This window comes from Thermobia domestica, chromosome 7 (genome assembly GCF_964235325.1).
Source record: "Thermobia domestica chromosome 7, izTheDome1.hap1.1, whole genome shotgun sequence".
NCBI classification, from domain to species: Eukaryota; Metazoa; Arthropoda; class Insecta; order Zygentoma; family Lepismatidae; genus Thermobia; species Thermobia domestica.
Window position 1 is genome coordinate 205,901,358 of NC_137460.1, and position 24,830 is coordinate 205,926,187.

Below are 24,830 nucleotides of genomic sequence, written 5' to 3' on the forward strand. Positions count from 1 at the left end.
AGTCTTCGATGATAGAGTTAGAAGAGACACGGAGGATGCCTTGTTTATCATTTGCAAAGCGGTGACTAGTTTTTTTTTTGGGGTGAATCCAGTCTATTTAGAATAAAATCTAACGAGCACGAAATTAAGAGTTAAAAAAAAAAAAAAAAAAAAATATGTACGAAATTAAGAATAAAAGAAGTAAGAAGTAACAAGAGAAGTAATTTTAAGATAACAGTAATTTTAGTAACTAATAGAATAGAGGCTGGCGGATCTAGTAGAAGGCTAGGTTAGTTTCAGGCTTAGAAGTAAGAAATAGCGAGTCATTAACGCTTATTTTCATAAGGATTGAGACGAGAGATGAAAGAGAGAATGAATGTAAAATCAGGATAGTAAGAGAAAGAGAGACGTAGAATAATAGATAAATGGAAAATTGATAGCATAATGATAGAGAAAAATAGTGTGACAATTAAAAAAAAAAAAAGATAAGTATGGATTTGACATGAATAATACCTAAGTTAGACAAATAGTTGATATATTATAGTAAGTAAATATGAATATGAAGAAGAATATAGAAAATAAATACGAGAAATAGTATAGAAAATAGACGAAATATAACTATATAGAAATAAGTATGTATACGCTAATAAAAAATATAGAGAATAAACAATAAATAATGTTATAGAGAAAATATAGTAAGAAAAGAAAAATGAGAGAAAGAATAAATAAGTTTAGGGAAGAAAAAAATGCAGGTATTACCGATCTAAAGTTGCCCTAAATAAAGATAAGAACAATTCTGAGACGGTAGACATATATCTATGTTAATATACTAGATTTACAGTGATCGTTTCAAAGCTTAGGCCAATGGCAGTTAATATAATAAATTTATAAGGATAATATAGATACGCTGGATGTTGCGTATGGTACGTGATTTAAGTTATACTTATAGGATTATACGATAAAAGATACACTGATATAGACGATGGCAAAAATTGTTTTGTTGCTGGTTAGACACCAACACAAGAAATCGAGCCAATATACAGATCTAGAAGAATCATACCGAATTTGATAATTTATTAAATTTTATTTATCTGCGTACGAGGTAATTTGAATTTTATTACGAATAATGAAGAGAAAATAGTTAGGAGACGTCTTGACTATTATTATTATTATACGGAAGTATAATACCGATATTTGACGAAAAAAAAATGTATTTATGGGTGTGAAGAAGAATGACGGTTTTTGAAAGAAAGTGATAAGTAAATAAAGTTTTAAATATAGTGATATATTTAATAGAGTTTAATATTAATAGATAGGTTTTAAAACAAAAAGATAACTAGAAACAAAGCAGGTTTATAGATACACGGCTAGTCGAGCAGCCGTTGAACATCCAAAGCTCATCGAAATCCAAGGAAATGTGAATTTCCATCAATTAAAATCACGAATCTGTAAACAGGTTTTGGTTTTAGTTATCATTAGGTAGGTTGATTAAATAAATATATATAATCAAGTGCAATAAATAAATATAATGATTTAAATAAAGGAACGCGGATAATATTAATAATAATGTTAATAATTTAACTGTAAATATAATACATAAATATATGTACTTACCCAAACAGTAATAGTATCCATTCTATGCGTAGTTCATGAAAAACATAACTAATATAGCGAACCTACACTACACAGAACATAGCACAGATAAGTTGAAAACATTTCATTCTCAGATTGCGGTGTTTAATATGAGTTTAGCATAGGTTAACGCGGATATAGATGACGGACCAAATTCAACAAAATTGAAGAATATTGGTGAGGATTCCGAATGTAATTCATGATTTGTGGAGTAAAAAGAACTTGGTGAAGACCGGCTTGCTGATTGTAGACTAAAAGTGGGACACGTCAACGGGAGTCATTGTCAAGGTTGACTGAAAAAAAAAAAAACACTGACACAGCAGTGCGATCAAAAGTGTAATTAAGTGTTGCCAAATACACAAAAATAGATTGTGGAAGTTGGTACAGTAATGGCATAGTGAAATTTTTTTTAACGACGTAGGTTATGAAGATAAAGTGCTAAAATAATGAAATAGTGTAAAGCTAATCTGTTGGTGTTTTTCGTGTGTTAAATTACAATAGCATTAGTGACAAGAATATGGGAACCAGGTAAGGATAATTTCCTGGCGACTAAAATAAAACTATTGGAGTTGGAAGTTATGGTAATGAATTATATGTGGACATCCGGAAGGAAAATTCCATCATTCAGATGTGTGAAAACGAAATGATAACTGAAGTGAGTATATATATATATCTTGGTTGAAGTGATCAGTACCATATAGTTCATGTTTTAACTAATAGATGGCAGAGGAATACATTTTAGAGACTATGTGGATATTATGAACGTTTGAAAAAAAAAAGAAAATAAACAAATATACAGAATGAATTAATTTAATAAATAAAAATAGTAGAAATGTAAATAAATAAAGAAAGTCTTAGAAAATGAACGAGATAAATAAGGAAGAGAATTGCAATTTATGTGTTTTTGAATGATTAATAGCATTTTATGTTAAAAAAAAAAAAAAAAAAGATGTACGGTAATTTATTATTTAAAAAAAAAAATAGGTAAAAGAGAGACCGATCTCCACGGAGATCTAGTCGGTAACGGTGTTACCTCAGTTTTGAAAGGGGGCATGTAGATGCACTCACTTATCAATTATTATTATCATAGATTATTTGCAATTATCTAAGAATAATCTGTTTAAAATTATATGGAAATAAAGTCAAGTTTTGATTTCAAAAAGAATAAGGAAAATGTAAACAATAATGAGTAGTAAACTATTACACATGGTTTTGTTATTGTTTATGTGACATTGTCTAGACACAATGTCTGCAATATGTTGTAAAGAAGAGAGTTGAGAAAAGAGCGTGTAAGCTTTATAATGAAGCAAGATATTTTGTAAATTCAGCTTGTTAACAAAATACACAATTTAGGATATGACATAATATGCAGATCGGCAGAAATAAACTGTCTGAGAATTTTGGACATGGCATGACAATGGAGAAACGAGAGTTTTCCAATAGCTGTGGCAACTGACGTCAACCCAGAGATGAGCTGACAAATTCCATCGTCTGGAACAGGACAATAAAAACCAAATCTTTGTTGGATTAGGAGAAGTTGAGTGGAGGTACTCAAGCGAGATTAGTCGAGAGAGAAGAGGTCGACGAGGTGTGAAAACCTCGGTCTTAGGATCGAGACCAGACGGTCTCCAGTAGTTGGCTTATAGTTGGATAATGGTCGACGAGCCAACGCCAGTTCGAGTCCAGAAGGAGGTCATATTATTGTTCCAGACTACGATCAGTTCCAGGTATGTCATCAGCTATGTTGTTGCCTATGTCTAAATTCTCTGAAGTTTTCGAATACTGAAATCTGAGAGTGTTATGTCGTATTCATCTTTAACATCACACGTTACATCTTACTCAATTAATCAGAATACATTAATTATTTAAAATAATTTAATGTTTGTCATTTAAATATCCTCTCGCAAACTTATATCAGAATTGGGTTAATACCTGTCCATTCCGGATAATGGACGGAAGCAACCTGCTGGCATCATTACGCAAATCATCCCCAAATTAAAGGCACGATGCAGCGAGGTTGTCAATATGGATATGTATGCGTATGTGTATGAATGTACGACAAAAGATATATGTATATGCATGAATGTATTTCTATTCAAGTATGTGTGTATGTATACATGTAAGTACATGTGAATGTGTGTATGTGTGTGTTGCGGATATATAATTTTTGCTGCATTTCTCTTTATTGATTGATTGTATTACAGTTGTTTCTCTTATTCTTTTCATTTTTGTAATAAATCTTGATATTTTTTTCAATTATTGCAATGCTTATTGTAAAAGGAGCAATAGCTCTGTCATAGGTGAATGATAAATAAATAAATAAATAAATAGAAATTGTTCACTGGAATTATTTCTTTTGTAAAACTAGCAGTACCGTTCCACGGACAGACAGAACTAGCAATATTGTGAATAGGCCTACAAAATTACACGGATTAACTTCCAAAGTTGGTCGTTCGTTTAGTCGGTTATATTAGTTTTTTTTTTCTTTTTCTATCTTTCTTTTTTTTTCTTTTTTTAATGTAATAGCACTTTAAATGTTTTATAGTGACAGAAACTTCCACGTATCAATTGCCCCAGATAAGATATTCGTTATCCTGGGCCGCTATCTTGAAACTATTTCAGGATTTCTTTTATTTTTTATTTTTTTTATTTTATTTTATTTTTTTTATTTTTATTTATTTTTTTTTTTTTTTTACTTTTGGCATATTGTAGGTGTGCTTGAATTTTAGCCAGTGTTCTTTGCATTTTTCTTGCTGAGAGCTGTTTGTGGCTCGCAGCATGAATTTTTTATTTGAACTTAAAATTATGGGTAGTAGAATAGGCGATTTGGCAAGAGAAAGCGTATATAACATTTAAATTTGAATTGTCATAATTATTCGGTCAGGCTGGGAGGGGGGGTATGTCAGACAGTTGGGGGGTGCGTCATGGACATAAGGGGGGTGGGCATCATTGGCGTACGGAGATTATTGCTTATCACGCACACTAGTGTTTGAGTGGTTTGAACGTTTTAATGACGAACGAGAAATGATCACAGACGACCGGCGTCCAGGACGACCTAGACCGTCGAGAACGGAAACGAACATTCAAAAAGTGAGTGATGTAATTCGGAAAGATCGTTGATTGAGCATTAGAGCTGTTGCTGACATCACAGGAATAGACAAACAAAGTGCTCATCAAATTTTACACGAGAATTTGAACATGAATAAAGTGTGTTCAAAATTGGTGGCAAGAAACCTGACATTGGAACAGACGGAAGCTCAAGTGAACATTTGCATTGACATTTTGACAAGCATTGAAAAGGATCCTACATTCTTAGACAAAGTGATTACGTGTGATGAATCGTGGTTTTTCACGTACGATCCTGCAACAAAGCGCCAATTAATGCATTGGAAGAGCCCGAGTTCTCCACGCCAGAAGAACGCTCGAATGAGCAAGTCGAAATTCAAAGCCACGATGATTGGTTTTTTCGACATTTTTGGGATCGTGTACGTTCATTGGGTACCCGAGGGTCAAAATGTAAACGAACATTATTATCTTGATGTTCTCACAACCCTTCATGAGCGAGTAAGAAGACGACGAACTGATTTGTGCAAACGAAGTCATGGATTCTGCACCAAGATAATTCTCCTATCGATACCGACATATCAGACAAGACATTTTTGGCTAAACATGGCATTCCAGTGTTAGATCACCCGCCATATTCGCCGGATCTTGCTCCGTGTGACTTTTCTTATTCCCCACTGTGAAGTCAGCCCTGAAAGGAGCCACATTTGAGACAGTACAAGCTGTGAAAAGAAAAGCGAAGGATGTCATGAACATGATTTTAAAAAATGACTGGCAACACTGCTTCCAAGAATGGAAGAATCGTATGGAACGATGTAAAAATCGTGAAGGGGAGTACTTTGAAGGTGATAAGAGTTCCCATTGTGCAGAACGTCCAATAAAAGATTTTGTAGCATCAGTCAGGTATCTTTCTAGCCACACCTTGTAAATAGCAGCAAATGCAAACATGTAACATATATAAAGAAAATTCAGTACTTGGTAATAAAATATAGTATAAATGGTAAAACTATAGAAAGGGTAGAATCTATCAGGGATCTTGCAGTAACTTTTGATCGTCAACTTACATTCAACCTCCATGTGAATGACGTCATCAAACATGCAAATGTTGCAACAGGTAATTTACTTAGAAACTGGTTGGATTTCAAGAACCACGTCACGTATATAAGACTATATAAAACCCTTATCAGACCTAAACATGAATTCGCAAGTGCGATTTGGTCAAACATTAGTAAAACAAATAGTGACAAGATAGAAAGGGTCCAAAAAAGGTTTATAAAATATGTATATTTCCATTTCCATTTGTATCAATATTATTGTGACTACGAGAGATTATTAGAGCTTTTAAATCTCGACCTTTTATCAGAAAGAAGAGAACAACAAGCGTTAAGATTTTTAGAGTCCATTCTAGAAAATAAACTGAACAGTGAGTACCTTGTAAATAATATTTCATATAGAGTACCAACTCACAAAGTAAGGAAAACAAATTTATTGTGCAAGAACGGTACAAAGAACTCTGTATTAAGCACCTTACTCACTATGTTTAACATCAGAAGACAGGACTCTTAGAAACCAGGGTTGTGTTAGGTTTTTAGTACTTTTATCCTATCTGTTTTATCCTGTGGTAACGGTTCATACATTGAATTTTTATAAATACTTGTATTTATATCTTATTATTAGACAACCTAATCATTAGGATTAGGGCTATTTTAGTGGTTTTACGTTCTTGTACAGGGTGCGGAAGCGTTCATAGCGTAATTTGACTTGCGTAGTACAATGACGTATTGCATGAGTGCGCGCAAGCGTGCCGCATTCGTGTACTAATGATTTCGAGTGTGACAGTGATATGGAGCGGTGGAGTGCACAACATCGTGCCTTTGCTGTTGAAAGTTATTTCAAGAATAACGACTCTGTTATTGCTACCCATCGTCTATTTCGGCAACATTTTAACTTGGGACGTCATAGGAAAGTTCCAGATGGACGGACCATTGTGAGGTGTGTGCGTGCATTTTGAACAACAGGTTCTGTCTGCAATTGCAAACCGGGAAATGAAAGAAATGTGCGGACACCAGAAGCCGTGGAAAATGTTCGTGATGCAATATTGCGCAGCCCAAAAAGATCTGCTCGTCGTCATTCGCAAACTGTGCATATGTCCAATCGCTCATTCAGGAGAATATTGCACGAACATCTCCATTTTCACCCATATAAGCTGTAGATTGTTCAGGAAATTAGGCCTCGCGATTGGGTTTCACGAGAAACATTCTGCTTAACCATGCGTGATCTCCTTCGCCAAAATCCACAAATGTTGCACACCATCCTGATGTCAGATGAAGCTCATTTCGAGTTATGTGGTTCAATGAATAAACAGAATATGCGTTATTGGAGTGATGTAAACACGCATGAACTGCACATCAAGCCCTTGCACAGTTCTCGTGTCTCAGTGTGGTGTAGAGTTGCTTCCATTGGGATTATTGGCCCTTACTTCTTTGATGATGACAGCGGTGTGGCTGTAACTGTCACCACTGAACGCTACCTAAAGATGCTGCAAGACTTCGTTCTTCCCCAATTAGGTATGGTCGATGTGGATGTGGAACAATTATGATTTCAACAAGACGGAGCGACCTCGCATATAGCCAGAATTTGCATACATTTCTTGCGACAGACATTTCCAGGTAGAGTAATTTCCCGTTTTGGTAACATTTCCTGGCCGCCATGCTCATCTGATCTTTCATGTGCAGACTTTTTCCTTTGGGGCTACCTGAAGCAAGAAGTTTTCCGAACACGTTGTGCCACCATTCCTGAGTTGAAGGATCGCATCAGAACTGCCGTCGGCAATGCCCCAGGGAATACGTTACGCAGAGTTATGGAAAGCTTCCAACGCCGCCTAGATGCAGAGGGGGCATCATTTCACAGAAGTCATATTCAAAAAATAATCCACGCAATGGACAATGACTTATACATTAGTAAATGGCATACCTTTAACTATTAATTGACATAAGAGGTAATAAATAAATTACAGTTACTGCCTGATGGTGTGTTTTTAATATTCTACTATGAACGCTGCCGCACCCAGTATCTTACTTTATATGGCTCAGTTTTAAATTATGTTGTGAGACAGTACTATACTTGGCCAACGCTGTTCTTAGCACTTTAAATATGTTATTAAATTAAATTAAATTATTGGATTTTTTCTCTGCTGAATACAACTAACTCCTTCCTTCTTAGAGACAGATTCATTCTATAGCAATCTGTTATTCGTATTTATGTATAGGTGTCTTCAGTACCAAACCCTGAAAGCAAAGTGTGACACTGCATTTAATCTGAAAATTACTAGGTAGTGGCGGGTCTTGAGGGCAGTCCCCAAAGGTGTTGAGGTGTTCACTTCCTTATTTGTGTTTTATCATAATACCCGTTACTCATTAACGGCTATATTGTGCCTACCGGTGGGTAGGCAATTTACACCCACCACAATCACAAAAGCCCAAGAGAACGTGATGCCAACTCCAGCCAGTGCATCAGGAACCCCAAAGGATGCAGAGGAAATGATCAAATTGGACTCAGCCAGTGAGTATGACACATAGGATAACGAGTTCCGTGAACAGAACAGAAAAGAAGCAAAGAGAACCACGAAAGAAACCATCAACTCGCTCATTCAATTCCAGAATCGTTATACCTCCCTTACAGATCCTACAGCTTCCCAAAGTGCAGCCAGTGAATAAAGACCACAGGTACCGACCTGCCCACCACCAGTGGTAAGCTCTTTTCCCAAGAAAATACAATTTTCCTCAACATTTTCATGAAGAAGATACCATCTTTGCTTGTACATTTACGAGATGGACAAGACACACACCTTCGTAAAGCATGATTCAGCGAACTGCCACACTCCCTCTAGCGTGTATCCCACCAAGCAATGTGTAAATATACACTGCCAATCAATGGAAGTCAACAATAAAGTTGAAACATTCTTCTGTATTTAACAAGGATATTCGTACGCGTTCGAGCTACCCAAGATAGCCAGGGTATAGGAACAGTACATAATGATTATAAATAGGATGTCCTTTGACAAAAATATATTGTCAATGCTATAAAAAGGTCGTATAGTTTATCAGGTTTCAGTTTCTTAGGTTACCTCCAAATCAGGCTTTATACGTACATAAAGAATATTGCTATCTATAAAGGAAAAATGAAATGAAATTTGTGAGTTTTCCGTCCCACGGTTATGCCAGTTAGGCTAAAGGAGACGGTGATGATGGAAAATTAATGAAATGGTGAAATGAAGAAAGTGGGAGGAAACGGGAGAACCCAGAGGAAACCACGCACACGGTGTTTGTCCGCCACAATGTTCACTTGACGGGGGCTGGGGTCGAACCCGGGACCTCAAGCACCAGAGATGAACGCTCTAAAACTGAGCCACCGCGGCCCACTATCTATCTATAAAAGAGTCACCAATTTCTACGAAAAGCTACAAAAGCAAATCCAGGCTTAATTCAGCTAATCTAAATTATACTTAAGTTAAGCAAACTTATGTCTACGAATTCCACGTTCATTTAGGCCCTATGTTAAGCCACATGATCAATATACGTAAAGACAATTAAAAATAGACTAAGCTAGCCTATCCAAAATTAGAGATCAGTTAACCACATCTGGGCTAATCTGAACTCCATACCCGCAGCAAAAATACATTTCTAAAAGTGAAACGAAATAACACCTATCTCAATGCTTTCGGCACTCCAAACCTGTGCTTTACCTTCCACCACTTCTCCGGCTCCTAAACTCCTTAGTAGGCTAAGACACACTTCTACTCATATGCCATAATAGAAATAATAAGAGTTGCTGTTACAACTTACAACAAATAATTTTAAGGAAATAGGATACGAAATATATAAGTATTAGCACATGCCCACCTAAAACTAATTTTCACCTAGAAATGTAAAATCGTTTACACAACTGAACTTTCTGTGGTTTTGGAAAATGTTCAAAGAAAGTACATTCGCAGCCCTTGTCTTTATGCAGGTCCTAACTGAACTTCCATGCGCTAAATTAATTAATACGAACTCTTACTTACAGACCATAAAATTATTGTTTCTAACTTAATTGCCATGTATCAAATGTGTCAAACAATAATTTACTTCCCAAGTTAATAACAACATATCGTTTTACCGGCTACCGAAACCGAGAATGTTTACCTTTCTCGTAGTCACTGCCTAAAAGTATTGTTGCTAGGTCCTGTTTAGTTTTCAATATTAAACAAAAACATCACTAACTAAACTCATTATGGTATATAATACGTGTTTGAAGATTGTAACTGTACCAATAAGTGATCACTGACAAATTTGCCAGTCTTTTCCATGAAAGTTTATTTAAAGCTTATGTTGTTAATACTGCGAATTGCATATTTAGTTGAATACTTTTCTGGCATTATTCTGTGTAGTTTGAACTGGCAATAATGGCAAATACAAGGTGATAAACTCTGAAACTTATTTGGCTGTAAATTTTAAATTCAATAATACATGTGTGTAGATTCTACGATTGTGAAGACAGTCTTAGTATCAAGGTATCTTACGAAAGGTAACAAATTCGTAACTGTCTCCACTTACTCGTTTATTCATTTACCCCCCCCCCCCCCCTCACAATCCTGGTTTCAATAACTCTCAATCGGTATCTCTATGTTTAGTTTAGTCAATATAAAATGTTGACAGTTGATATTTCAAAATTTTTAAGATACGGAAGGTTGTTTCAAGTTTATGGTAACGAATTCGATCGCTAGGTTGAAGCATGAATGAACACACTGAAGATATTGCAAGTAGTTTGAGAAAGTGGTGTGTGCTGACTTGCAGAAAGAACGGCTGTTGTGTGTAGGTGATCATATGGCTTCAAACAATACGATCTTTTAGGAGGGTTATATTTATTCCCTTTCCGACGTAGATTATAATTATAGCCAAATAAACAAACAAAGTATGACGAAAGGTTTCTGTTTATCAAAGAAAAGGATAAACAGGTATTGAATCGCAACGGAACGGATAACCGTATTGTTGTTGGATTCCAATATTGGGCACCGTAGATATCGGGACTCTAGGTATATCACTGATGTGCCGTAAAAGAAAAGCAGGGACAAATGCGACCGTAAATCACATAATTACGCAAGATTTACATCTGATAAAGAAGCATAAGGCTCCAGTTCATATTTTCTGGCTCTCACATATCATGGAGAGAAAGATGAACAGTCGAAAGATGTGCGAACGCCATCTTGCAGAAGACAGGCAGACGTTTGTAGTCAATCTGGACGGTCGGAATATGACAAAAGGAGGGCAATCTTCTATCATCCCCTTCATGCATGAGATCGTTCTGACTGGGTACGTGAATATGCGGGAAGTTTTTCACATTCAGCTTTATGGTTGTTGGTATTTGCTGCTATAATGGATAACTTAAGGATATGCAGAGTGGTTAAAAAGGCTAAAATCAATGCAGCTTATTACTAGACGAACATTTTCGAGCCACAATACCGCCTTGATATTCCATGACTATATGGCAGACATATCTCGCGTTGTCTCTCACCAGTTACACGACGAAGTCAACGGTCACATACATGACGCGAATGGTACGTCAAACGGAATTCTTGTAATTCCTTTTAGATATTCCGGTGAAATCCTATGATGCATTCCCCATGGTTATCTGGGTTCCCGTTGTTGAAAGGGCCGTCGACAACACCCGCGCACTCTAAACCGTCTTTGGAAAGTATGCAAATCAGATTGGAACAAACTTGGTCAAACTGTGCTTCAACACAGCTAGTAGAAATTGAAATGCAAGGTTATAGCTAACAGGCAGGGTCTATGCATCTTGCACGACCATTGTGGCATCGCAGTATTTCTTAAGCTGGTTAGGGTGCCAAATTCGTTACGATGAACCCGAAACGACCTTCTGTAAATACACACATTGTTTGTATAATTGCCAGAATCGTTTGTACGTTTTCTGCTCTCAGGTATTCTTCGTTAAATACGCCACATCTATTCAACAATTAGTATATCACAGACATACACTTGTACATTATTTCTGCTTTGGTTCTACATTCTACCTATTTTCCTCGTAAGATTAATGGAAGAATTGTCAATTCAACCCGTAACTTTGCGCATCAAAGAGGAATGTGTTAACTAGTCGGTACTAGTTACATATAATACTTGGCCCAACATTTACGCCTTCCTGAAAGGTATCACCACAAAGTAATATTTCAGTTCTCGGTGTCACTTCTTCTATTTTCTTTAGATACAAGGAGCTTCAACTCACTCAGCGATCCCTTCTTGATGCTATCTCTGATAGATTTGAAGAATTCAATGTAATGATGAAGATTATGTCTGCAAGAAATAAGAGATTGTTAGATATCTTTAAGTAAATATGAACATTCTTTTTTTAATACACAGACGTAGAAAATAACATATTAATACAAACACACACACACACACTAACTCTAGAGATACAAGTTTGTTTTAACTCAATTCCAGCTACGAAAAAATTAAAACAAAGTCCAACGTGAGGTGGTAAGGGGTAGGTTCTGTGTTTCCATAACAGGAACCACAAATAATATAGATTCATAATACAATGCATTATAGAAAAAAAAGGACTAAGTTAAATAACACGTAAAATTATTTGTGAAACAGGAGCACTTGATTTAAAAGGATCAAAGGCAATAGGATGCTTGTCGAAATCATGCCAGGAATATAAACACCCGATTAGGATACCCAAGGTACATAAAATGTGTTAGTTAATCTTAGTAAAATATGCAAGATTGTGTGCATTAAAAGAACTGGTAAATGCAATTTGAAATAGACAGAAACAGCAACCATCTATAGCAAATACTTAGATTACATCATATGACAGATTACTTCACCTGCTACCGACAAGCCGAATTACAGCCCATACCGAATGGAAGATATATTTGGAGGTAATTGACAGTCTATTCGAGGAGAATACTATGCAATATAGTAGTAAATAAGTACTACAGTATAATAACAAAATACCCAACAGGTATTCTTTTCCTTCAATCTACTCTTCTTGTTAATTTCTGTATTTTCCAAACAAGTTCAATGTTCATTTCTGCTTATTTTATCGAATTACATATAAAAGGATAAAATCTTATTGAATTACATCTTTTTTTTTTTTTTTTTTTTTTGAAAGAGAGAGAGAGAGAGGTGGAATGAATTTTTAATGTTGTTCAGAATCTTGGTATTTAACTTCTGAAATTATAGGGAAGACTGAAACACTTTAATCAAAATGGAAAATATATTCTAAACACCTATTAAATACATACTATTGCACTTGTAAGCAGCGCCTAAATCAACAGCTCAGAGGGGGCCGCGGCGGCTCAGTGATAGAGCGTTCACCTCTGGTACTTGGGATCCCGGGGTCCATCCCAGCCCCCACCAAGTGAGCTCTGTGGTGGACAAACACCGTGTGCATGGGTTTCCTCGGGGTTCTCCCGTTTCCTCCCACTTTCTTCATTTCAGCATTTCATTCATTACTCATCACCACCGTCTCCTTTAATCTAACCGGCATAACCGTTGGACGTAAAAATCAAAGATTTCATTTCATTTTTAACAACTCAGTTACAGTTACATGTTCTATTAAACCTAAATGTTAAAAATGTGTACAGAAGTTTCCTATCTGCATAGAACATTAAAAAGATATGACAGTTACAGTATCATAAACAATTCCATTAGTTTTCACAGCTGAATTAAAAAATAAGGAGTAGAATAAAAGTAACTGTATGCAGCTACGCATAACACATACAATTCTGTGCCCTTTGCTTTTCAATGACTTAACATTTTAAACAGACCTGCAGTATACTGATGATGATGACATACGGTATAGTGTATACACGATGGATTCTAGTATATCATTACATTATCATCAGCAGTTTAGCGAAAAATGTATATTAGAATTCGTACTTATAAAATTGCAGAAAACATAGCACTGAATTATGAAAATAGTGTTGAAAAGATAACATAAACCCTGTTCTTTGTCGTATTACTATAGGTATATTGGGAATATTTTTCTCTAAACTTGTATATGAATACTTACATCATTAGTAAGACTGGTCCTAGCATTTCTTTTGTCATCAGAAGATGGTGAATATATGCACGGGTATGTTTCCTGCACGTTAGACAACTGCAAGATTGACACAATGGAGAAAAGTCTTCAGCATATCTGAAACAATACGTTGAAATATAGTCAGTTAATTTACAACTTGTGTCATTTTATATACATTACCAAATAAAGGAAAAGAACTGATTATTCTACCTTATTTTTCAGAAGTGTGAAGAGTAATGTAATTCAAGAGTGCAGTAGTGCGACTGAATCGCAATGGAGCCAATCTTACCAAGTTATGTGCTAACTATTCTATCCAAAGATCACTCATACACTTTCATGCTCAGCCATTCAAATCATATAGACTGTATAGTTAGAAACAATATAAAGTATATATTGGAGGTATCATTTCTTATACCTCCAACGTATACTTTATATTGTTCTTGACTGTACAACTCATTTAGTGACTGAACAACCTAGTATCTGTACCAGGTATATGAAAAATATTTAATATTACGTATGTTATCTTAGTTGGGTAGGTTAGTTTGTAGGTTTTATATCAGTAGCGTATTCTGAATATATGGACGTGTTTACCGCTGCTTATATACGGCAATACGTTGTCAATGCAACAGAATTTCTCGATAGCCAACATATTATATTTTGATATTTTATGATATGTGCATAAATGCTGTCTTCGCAACAATCATGTATCTACTGTAAGTTGTAAATTGAGCAATTTATTTAAAGCTATCAAGCCGAATTCAGAAAATAGATTTCGACAATATCTATCATACATACCTAGGTATATATATATAGTGAAACCTCCCTTAACGGACACCTCTATAATACGGACAGATTTTTTGGTCCCGGCAAAAACGTATGTTCTCTTACGGAACAAAACCCTCCCTTTTACGGACACTCTCAGATACGGACGCGGACATTCCTTCTTTCCCCCAAACATTTCAATAACCTCTTCATAACGGACAGAAATTATTCTGGTTCTGCGATACATAAACACACACACACACACACACATGTTTCTTCATCAACCGTACTGAGGATTCTCAGTGAACACTTGCTAAAGAGTTCTACTACCGAATATAATAATGTATCTACCAGCAATAATATTATTTAACAGAAATAAATTTCTCCTTCATCCCTCCCAGTAACTCAAATACGTACTAGAGTATTTTCATATTAAATTTTACGTATTTACGCTCATACATAATGTATTTTCTGTATATTACTGCATATAATTACCGTTGTGAGAAATTAAATTTCTGTAACCTCTTTCTAACGGACACCTCTCAGTAACGGACAAAAGTTCATGTCCCATTGGTGTCCGTTATTCAGAGGTTTCACTGTATATATATAAACAATTTGAAACTGTTTTAGAATGTAACTTTATATAGTGTAAATTTTAGATATTTTTTCTAACACTTTTTTTCTCTCATCTTCTGAATAGCATATCATAATTAACGTTACATTTATGAAGAGGCACGCTGACGCAGAAATGCTTGAATTCGGCACTGAAATTTGGACATATTAAGAAACCGAGCTCTACCACCACAACGCAAGCAAGCACAAGTTTACAGTCACAATTCTACTGTAGTTTTTATTATTATTATTATTATTATTATTATTATTATTATTATTATTATTATTATTATTACTATTATTATTATTATTATTATTATTACGGGTAGTTTAGTGAGTGTGTCCTGTTGGTCAGATATCATTTTAAACGTGTCTCGTCTTCTATACCTCTGTTGCTGATGTAGAACGTAAATACAAACTAATCAATCATTTATTTCGTTTCGCCCTACGCTACCTTTTTGGACGTACTATTTTTGAAGGTAATATCCAAAAGCGAATTAAATAATATCAACTTGCAATTTAAATATTACATTCTTTCTTTCACACTTTTGGAAACAAGTACTGAAGAAATTTAACTACTAAATATGATAAAATATCCAAAATAAACCAGGGCTTGCTAACTTAACATAATGTGCGTTATTTTTAATTCGTTATTTGTTACCATACCTATATGATAACAAAAATTAAGACTAAATGAATAACGTTACTGCGTTAAATACCGTTTTAGCTGTTACCGACACAATTACGGTACTTATTAAAAATAACGTTATTGCCAGGCGAAGAGAGCATTTCGTTATTAAGATTGGGTTAGCACTGTAATAAAGTTAATATATGGTACCGTAATAGGTCTCATAAAAATGATAACGTTAAAGACATAACTGTTTAACTTAATATCATTGCATTTAATTGCAGTAAATGTATTCGTTATTTGTTACCGTTCCTATATCCTAACAAATAACGAAACCAATTCAGTAACGTTATTGCCACGAGTATTATTTCAAATGTTACTCTCACAATTACGGTACTTATTAAAAATAACGTTATTGGCAGGCGGAGAGAGCATTTCGTTATTAAGGTTGGGTTACTGCTGCAATCAAATTAATGTATCGTAACGTAATAGGTTTCATTAAAATGATAACGTTAAAGACATAACTGTTTAACTTAATATCATTGCATTTAATTGCAGTAAATATATTCGTTATTTGTTACCGTTCGTATATCGTAACAAATAACGAAACCAATTCAGTAACGTTATTGCTATGGGTATTATTTCAAATGTTACTCTCACAATCACGGTACTTATTACAACTAACGTTATTGGCAGGCGAAGAGAGCATTTCGTTACTAACGTTGAGTTATGCTGCAGTAACGTTAAAGTATGATAACGTAATAAGTTGCAACAAAATTATAATGTTAAAGACATAACTGTTTAACTTAATATCATTGTATTTAATTGCATCAAATATATTCGTTATTTGTTACACTTCCTGTATCGTAACGAAAAACGAAACCAATTTATTAACGTTATTGTCATAGGTATAATTTCAAACGTTACTCTCACATTTACGGTACTTATTAAAAATAACGTTATTAGCAGGCGAAGAAAGCATTTCGTTGTTGAGGTTATCGTACCAAGGGTGCCGACTTTCCAAAACTTATGTGGGTGCATATCAATGGCAGGACTTGTTATGCGTTTTCAGGGGAGTCTCGATATTTTTTCATTGATTTCCTTTTAGTTAAAAGATTTTCTGAACACTGTCATAAAGGGCTGTGGTGTGATAAAATAAAACATACCGGTACTATAAGGATAAGTTGGGGCTGCCTTAACACGTCTGATTTAAACGCAAGAGAAACGGGTTCAAACCCGGGTCCAAGGTTAAGGATAAGTTACTGTAATGAATATCCTCAACATATGTAATCGTACCATTAAGTGTATATTTTAAAATAACTTATATGATGCACAATGATCGCAAGAGGCAATGATATTATCAACACGTTACTAAAAGAAAACACCACATTCATACATATTAAAGTAAAAAATCTTCATAAAAACAAATAATTTTAATGGTATTGCAGAAAGAACTGTATAAGGGTTTTGTTGTGAACATAAACTACAAAATAACTGACTTACAGTAAATGCATGCCGAAGATACCTTGCGATCGAGATCGAGATTTAAGTCGCGGTCGCTACCTCGATGTTTAAGTCGCGATGATGAAGGGCGCACATAGGGAGGAGGTCGCACCCTCGCTGTTAAGTTCTCAGTTTAAGGGAAAATATTGCTGTGACGCATGTGAAATTATTCCGTCAGTGCACAAAAATCACTGCAAAACCAGAGTTTGAAATTGAAAGCACCAAACAGTTTATAAATAGGGATGGACGCGAGACGGGATATGAGAAATACCAAAGTCTCGTCTCTTGTTTCGCAAAAATATTTGAGTCTCATCTCTTGTTCATCTCTATCAATATTCTAAATCAAAGACTTTTACATTTTATTCAATTTTCTGTGAAGGAAATGGCCTCTTTCAGCACTCAGGCGAGAAGTCGTTTCCCAGTAAAATTTAATAAATAAATAAATCAGGTATGTCTTCAGATTTTGGGGTGGAGGTGGTATTAACTGCAGCAAATGAAATTTCAGCACTGCAATTCCAGTATTCGACGTTTCCTCCCTATGGATACGTGCCTGTCTTTACAGGTATTTCTTTGCCTTACGTCAATAACGAATTTAGAAGAAACCCTTTTTATTCATCTCGGAATTGGGGGAGGGCGTGGAGTTTTTAAGCATAGATATTATTTACAATAGCTTCTTAGCAACTGAAATGGGAATGTCAGATAAGTTATTTATTTGAGAATTATACTGTAGGTTATTATTATATAAGGCACTATATACGTTTAATACTCGAAATGGGGGTGGCGTGGAGTTTTTAAGCATAGATATGATTAACAGTAGCTTCTTTTTTTCTTTAAAAATTCTACAATTTATGGACTTCAGTCCGAAAACCCCCTCCCTGTGACCGCCACTGCCTTATATAATAATAAGCTACAATATAATTCTCAAATAAATAACTTATCTGACATTCCCATTTCAGTTGCTATTTTCTTCCATTCTGTATTTAAAACGTGCCTATTATGAAGTTGTTTGTATTTCTTATTCCATATTGCTGGAACATTATTAGTTCTATTAATATATCTTTCATAGGGCCAATCCTATCATCTTCTGATATCTGTCTGATACAGTGGCGTATTTACGATTTTGTTTCGGGAGGGTTTTGCTAACTTTCGGGGGGGGGCTTTGCCTGGAAATGAGAAAATTCTGCATTATATTTCATTTACTTTACTATACTAAGTAAGATTTCGGGGGGGGGGCTTAAGCCCGGAAGCCACCCCCCTAAATACGCCACTGGTCTGATATAAATATCCTCCTGACATTTTTCCGATAAGTGTTCTACAATGTCCTGATAACAATCAGGTGGCTGATAAACCCTATCGGCTGGTTGGTACTTTGACAGGAAGTTCAATTGCCTGTTAACAGCTATCAGCTACTTGTTAGTTGTCGTGTAGTGAATCATGGACGAAATCGAAGAATTGTTGATGTTGTCCGAGGACGATGAGGAGATTGTTCGATATATAGCGAGGCCTAGAAGACCATTTTAGCTCGAATATATGCCAATTTATAATGATAAGTAGTACCCGTTGGCTACAAGTGCCCGCACATAAGCGCCATGTAATTTGTATAGTTAGAAGATGAAGAAATATATTCTATATAAAATATAGAATTTAATTATTGAAATTGAATGATCTATAAAATAATATCTAAATTATTAATCTAATTTACATATTTTTAGAGGTGGAATATCAAATAAATGAATTAATTAAAAGCTCAGATCGTGTTATTACGTGTAGTATTATAAAATGGAGTGTAATATATAACGAAATTAACGTTATATATTTTAGTAATGCTTCTTAGGTTGTATTGACGAACAGCAATATTTCTATCCTATATAGTACCAATGCATATGTAAGTGTAGCCTAAAAAGTGTTTATTACTTAAGTTTGTGTTTGCCTTTACGATAGTGTACTACTGGACAATAACGTGCATAAGAAAAAATACCCGGTACTCATTTCTGTTTCCCATGTTTTCAATAGGATAATTTAAACAAGCATACTGAAAACGCACTTGACGTTTCAATTGTTTTCAGTATGAGCAACAGAAAACCAACCAATCAAATGGTCCGTTAAAACCTTGATTCGGGTTAACTATCTGACAGAGTATATATCAGGCACAGTATATTGTAGAACGAACCACGGGTTAAAGTAACTGACAACTTCCTGATATCTAATTCTGACTGATAGTAATCAGAAAGAATATCAGGATATTGTAGGACTGGCCCTAATCAAATATAATAGTGCAGCAAAACCTCTTGAGCATAGACACACTCAATCCGCTGCAGACGAACTTCTAAACAAATGAAGACTTTATTCCGTGCAGCGCTTCAGGGAGAACCAATGAAAATACGAGCCACAGTAATGCTTCCGCTGAACATCGATGTCAAAACAAACTCAGTTCATCATCGCGACCACTAATTCACCCTCGCAGTCGACCTCTAGGTCGTCATGTAGTGTACGTCATCGGCATGCGCTTACCCATTTGAATCCATGTTTATGTGCTAGTATCGAGGGTGCGACCGCGACTTAAACCTCGACGTCGATCGCAAGGTTTCTTCGGCATGTCCCTGCCCTTAAGTGTGCTGTTTGGTTGCCTTTGCACAAACACATTTGAAACAAACAATTATGTTTTAGAGGTTAGAAATTTTAACTTCCATCTCAATGTTTTAATTGCTTATTATTTTTTGGTAATGGCAATCAAGTGAGAAATGTTTATTTTATTTTATTTCTATCAAATTAAAAATCTCGTGGCTGCGGCTCACCCATAAGATTATTTGTGTGGGTACTAGAGCCCCGGAGCACACACGTAGTCGGCGCACATGTATCGTACAGTTGCAATAACTTATTGCATGCTAACTTAATAGATTGGATGATAATTTAAAAGACAGAACTTTCAAACGTAATATAATTTCATTAAAATATACGTTATTACCATTTCCATTTGTATAAAAAATAATGTTATTGACAGAAAAAAAAACAGCATTTCGTTACTACGATTAAGAATCAGTTGCGCACAGTTGTATTAATGTTATTGAATATAAGTGTGGTAAGTTGTAAAGGAGAAGACTTGTTAAAAAGAAAATGAAAATAAAATATTTGAATTTTACGTCCCATACTTATGCCGGATAGGATAAAGTGCATGACGATGGTAAGAATAAATGAAGTGATTGAAGAAAGTGGGAAGAGACGTGATAACCCTAAGAAAAAACATACATATTGTGTTTGTCCTCCATAAAGCCACTTGGCGCAAGCTGGCATCGAACCGGAAACCCCACGTTGCATTGGTGAACGCTCTACGACTGAACTACCGCGGCCTCATTCCTTTTTCATGCACGACTAATATCCTTTATGTAATTAAAGAAAAGTATATTAAAACTTAACCAATATCCAATATTTGTTAAATTTACGAATACGTTCTCCCAAAGGGACAGAGTATTGGAATTCCATCCATAGACGCTTCAGAAAATGTTAAGCACGGAAATTAAAGAAATTTTGATGAATTATTATAGTAACTCGTAAATGTTACAGGAAAGTGGACTATTTCAATTTTGAATCCAAACTATTAAATTATAAACAGCGTTTTACTTCTTCTGGGCACTTGTCTTTTGTGCGGGACGCCTGGGGTTGATTTCCGCCATGAGCTCATGTGATTTGGATCCTACGTAGGACACATCACACAAAGTTTGGACAGTAAAATTTACATTAAACTCCAGACATGTAAGCTTGTTTTAGTCACTCTTCAATGTCATATTTTCCATTGTTTATGATTGGTTAATTGATTGGTCTGGAGTTTACCCGTATTAAGCACTGAAGCTATGTGAGACGTGGGTCTATAGCTTACGTAGAATTATGAGGACTTGATTTTCTGCCAGGAATCAAATCCTGCTCTCCCACACCAAAGGTTTGTACAGTAATCATGTAGCCACGAAAATATGAAGTGTAGTACTTTAAAATTTGTGCCTGCTTACGATGGAGGGCGTTTATTTTTAAACAATAGCATAAAAAATAATAATAAAAAAAACAAAGCACTCGGACTTCAGATCCATCAATTGCAACAGCACTATGAAACCTTTCAAGTAAAGTTATCTTCCAGTGTAGTTTACCAACAACAGTTCATCCAATGAATTTACGTTTATGTGAGAAAATATGAAACATTTTGGTTCACTGCTATCTCAATTCTATAAATATAGATGTGAAGGTCTTTCAGGCAGGTGAAGTTTACGTAAGGATTACTCCAGTAACGTCTCATTTTCTTCTTCATAAATAACTGACTTGACGAATTCTGTGGCCTATGGAACCCGGAGATTCGAAGCCGTATTCAAAAAAGCTCTTCATTGAGTTCTGTCTTTAGCCAATTGTCCTTTGTACTCCTATTTCTGTGAGATCCATCTTAGTTTTGTCCTTCCACATACGCCTAGGTCTTCCTAATGGTCTTTTCCTGATTTGCTTTCCAATTAATATCTTTAAAGTGGTTCTACTTTCTTCCATTCTCGCTACATGACCTGCCCACCTGAACTTCCTAGCTTAATGACTCTAACAATGTTAGGTAAATGGTATAAATTATGTTAATCGTTATGAAGTTTCCGCCATTCACCATTTTCATCCCTCTTGGTCCGAATATTCGCCACAGGATTTTATTTTCGAATACTTTCAGTCTGCGTTCTTTCCTCACAGTAATTGAGCAAGTTTTGCAAACATACAGTCCAAGAGGCATAATAACTGTTTTATATATTTTAAGCTTCAACTTGTTTTTCTTTTTAGAGAATTCACGAAGACAAAAGAGTTTGGACTGAATTCAATGCTTTCAATCGACATTTAACTTCTTCACGGATATGATTCTGGTCTGATAATGTGGATCCTAGATATTTGAAAAGGTCTACTATGTCGAAAGTATTGTTTGATATTTTAACGTATCCATTACTTGAGTATTGTGATCACGGTGCATTTTCATGTATTTAGTTTTATTCTGTATTTACTTCTAAGCCCATATCCCTGCAGGCATTTAATAAAACCTCTGCATGTCTTTCAATTGTCCTCACATAATCTCCTATCAGTTTGACATGATCAGCATAAGCCATAACCTGCTGAATGCCATTAAGCTCTAAGGCCTTGTTGCTATATTTAATTTTCCTTATAGCATATTCCAGAACAAATTTGAATAATAATTGCGACAGTGCATCTCATTGTTTTAGTCCCTTCTATATGTGAAAGATCATGGCAAAATATTTTCCTACCCGGACTTTTCTTTGAGTTTTATTTAAACATATCTTTACTAATCTAATTAGCTATTTTGGTATATGCCGAGTTCGGTAAGAATATTGTATACACGACTCCAAAAGTGCATTACCACCTGCAATTCTCGTTTTCCTGCAATAGCAGGCAACCCAAAAAGCTCGGCGGTTGGGTTGGTTCCGAATTCGAAAGGCGTTGGACCAAACCTCAATTTTGTTAAAAATATATCAGTGTGGCAAACTGAAAAATAAGGAAATAAAACAAATTGTTAAGAATGACAATTTTATTATCGTGACGGAGTTGGATGACATCAAAAGATACAAAACGATCTTACTTAAGCAGTTCAAAAAAGATAAATGGCAAAAGACACATATCAGAAAAAACATTTCTCTCCTTCTCTCCCCCACAAAAAAATAATTTTAAAAAAGAAAAAGTTACATAAAGTAAAGGTTTAATATAAAAGACTCACCCAAAATTTTGAAAATTGACACGCGAAAGGCAAGAATAACTGAACCCAAGTGAATAAAATTGTGCACAGATATTGCAGACGTAAAATGTGGGAATACAGGCTTCATATTTTCCTGAAAAAAAAAAACGGTAGGGTGGGGCACGGACCCCTCCAAACCCTTGATCACGAGATATCAAAAATGCTTGTAACAGTATGTCAGATGTGTGTAAAGGACATGAAGAATTGTAACGAAACTTTTTCTATGGACAACACGTAAAAAATAAAGGAATACGAGGTTTTAATGTTCTGCGGAAAACAGTTTTAGGGGGCAAAAACCCCCACGAAAAATTTTGAAATTTGACGTCCGAAAGGTAAGAAGAAGTGAACCGAACTAAATGAAATTGTGCACAGATATTATAAACATAAAATGAGGGAATACGGGTTTCTTATTTTCCTTTAAAAAACGGCTGGGTAGGTCGCGGACTCCTCCAAACATTTGATCATGAAATATCAAAAGTACTAGTAACAAATGTCAGATGGGTGTAAAGGACATGAAGAATTACAACGAAACTTTTTGTATGGACAATACGCAGAAAATAAAGGAATACGTTCTTTTTTATTTTCTGCGGAAAGACAGTTTTATAGGGTAAAAGAACCCACCCCAAAATTTTAAAGTTGACGCGAGAAAGATAAGAAGAAGTGAACCGAAGTAAGTGAAATATTGCAAAGATGTCGTACGTTTGAAATGAGGAAATACGGGTTTCGTATTTTCCTGCAAAAAAAGGTTCGGTGAGGCACGGACCCCTCCAAACATTTGATCACGAAATATCAAAAGTGCTAGTAACAGTATGTGAGATGTGTCTAAAGAACATGAAGAATTGCAACGAAACTTAATGTATGGATAATATGCGAAAAACATACGAATACTGTTTTTTTTATTTTCTGCGTAAAAATGGTTTTACGGGGGAAAGCACCCACCCAAAATTTTGAAAGTTGACGAACGAAAAGCAAGGACAAGTGAATCGAAATAAATGAACTTGTGCACACATATTGTAAACGTAAAATGAGTGAATACGGGTTTCGTATTTTCCTGGAAAAAACTGTTGGAAAGGGCACGAACCCTTCCAAAGTTTTGATCACGAAATATCAAAAGTACTAGTAACAGTGAGATGTGTGTAAAGGAAATGAAGAATTGCAACGAAACATTTTGTATGGAAAATAACCATAAAATAAATCAATACGAGTTTCTTATTTCCTGCGGAAAAACTGTTTTAGGGGTCAAAGGGTCCTACCCAAATTTTTGAAAGTTGACACCCGAAAGACAAGAAGAAATGAGAAGTGAATGAAATTTGCACAAGTACTGCAGACGTAAAATGAGGATAAGGGTTTTATATTTTCTTAGAGAAAACAGTTAGGTGGGGCGCCGACCCTCCCAAACGTTTGATAACAAATAATCAAAAATGATATTAATAGTATGTGAGATGTGTGTAAAGGAAATGAAGACTTTCAACGAAACTTTTTGTGTGGGAAATGTGCTGAAAACAAAAAAATACGGGTTTTTCATTTTTGCGGAAAAATGGTTTTATGGGGCAAAAGGCCCCACCCCAAAATTTTGAAATTTGGCACCGAAAGGGAAGAAAAAGTGAACCGAAGTGAATAAAATTTTGTGCAGATATTGTAGACATAAAATGATGGTATACGGGTTTCGCATTTACCTAAAAAAAAAAAAAAAACGGTTAAGTGTGGAACGGACTCCTCCGAATCTTTGATCACGAAATTTCATAAGCGCTAGTAACAGTATGTCAGATGTCTGTAAAGGACATGAAGAATTGCAACGAAACATTGTGTATGGAGAATACG

General features: G+C 35.3%; 1 protein-coding gene across 2 annotated transcripts in view; it reads right to left on the reverse strand.

The window, feature by feature from the left end:
- Positions 1 to 2,656: 2,656 nt before the first annotated feature.
- The window catches only part of LOC145690686 (queuine tRNA-ribosyltransferase accessory subunit 2), a 130,788-nt gene continuing 108,614 nt past the window's right edge, over positions 2,657 to 24,830 (reverse strand). The window contains exons 8-9 of one of the 2 annotated variants that reach the window (XM_081765830.1): positions 13,744 to 13,869; positions 2,657 to 12,020 (exon numbers count right to left, since the gene is read on the reverse strand). In XM_081765830.1, coding sequence (XP_081621956.1) covers positions 11,897 to 12,020; positions 13,744 to 13,869 — 250 coding nt within the window. In that variant the 3' untranslated portion in view covers positions 2,657 to 11,896. The remainder of the gene's footprint in view (positions 12,021 to 13,743; positions 13,870 to 24,830) is intronic. The other variant, XM_081765829.1, reaches the window with a different exon arrangement.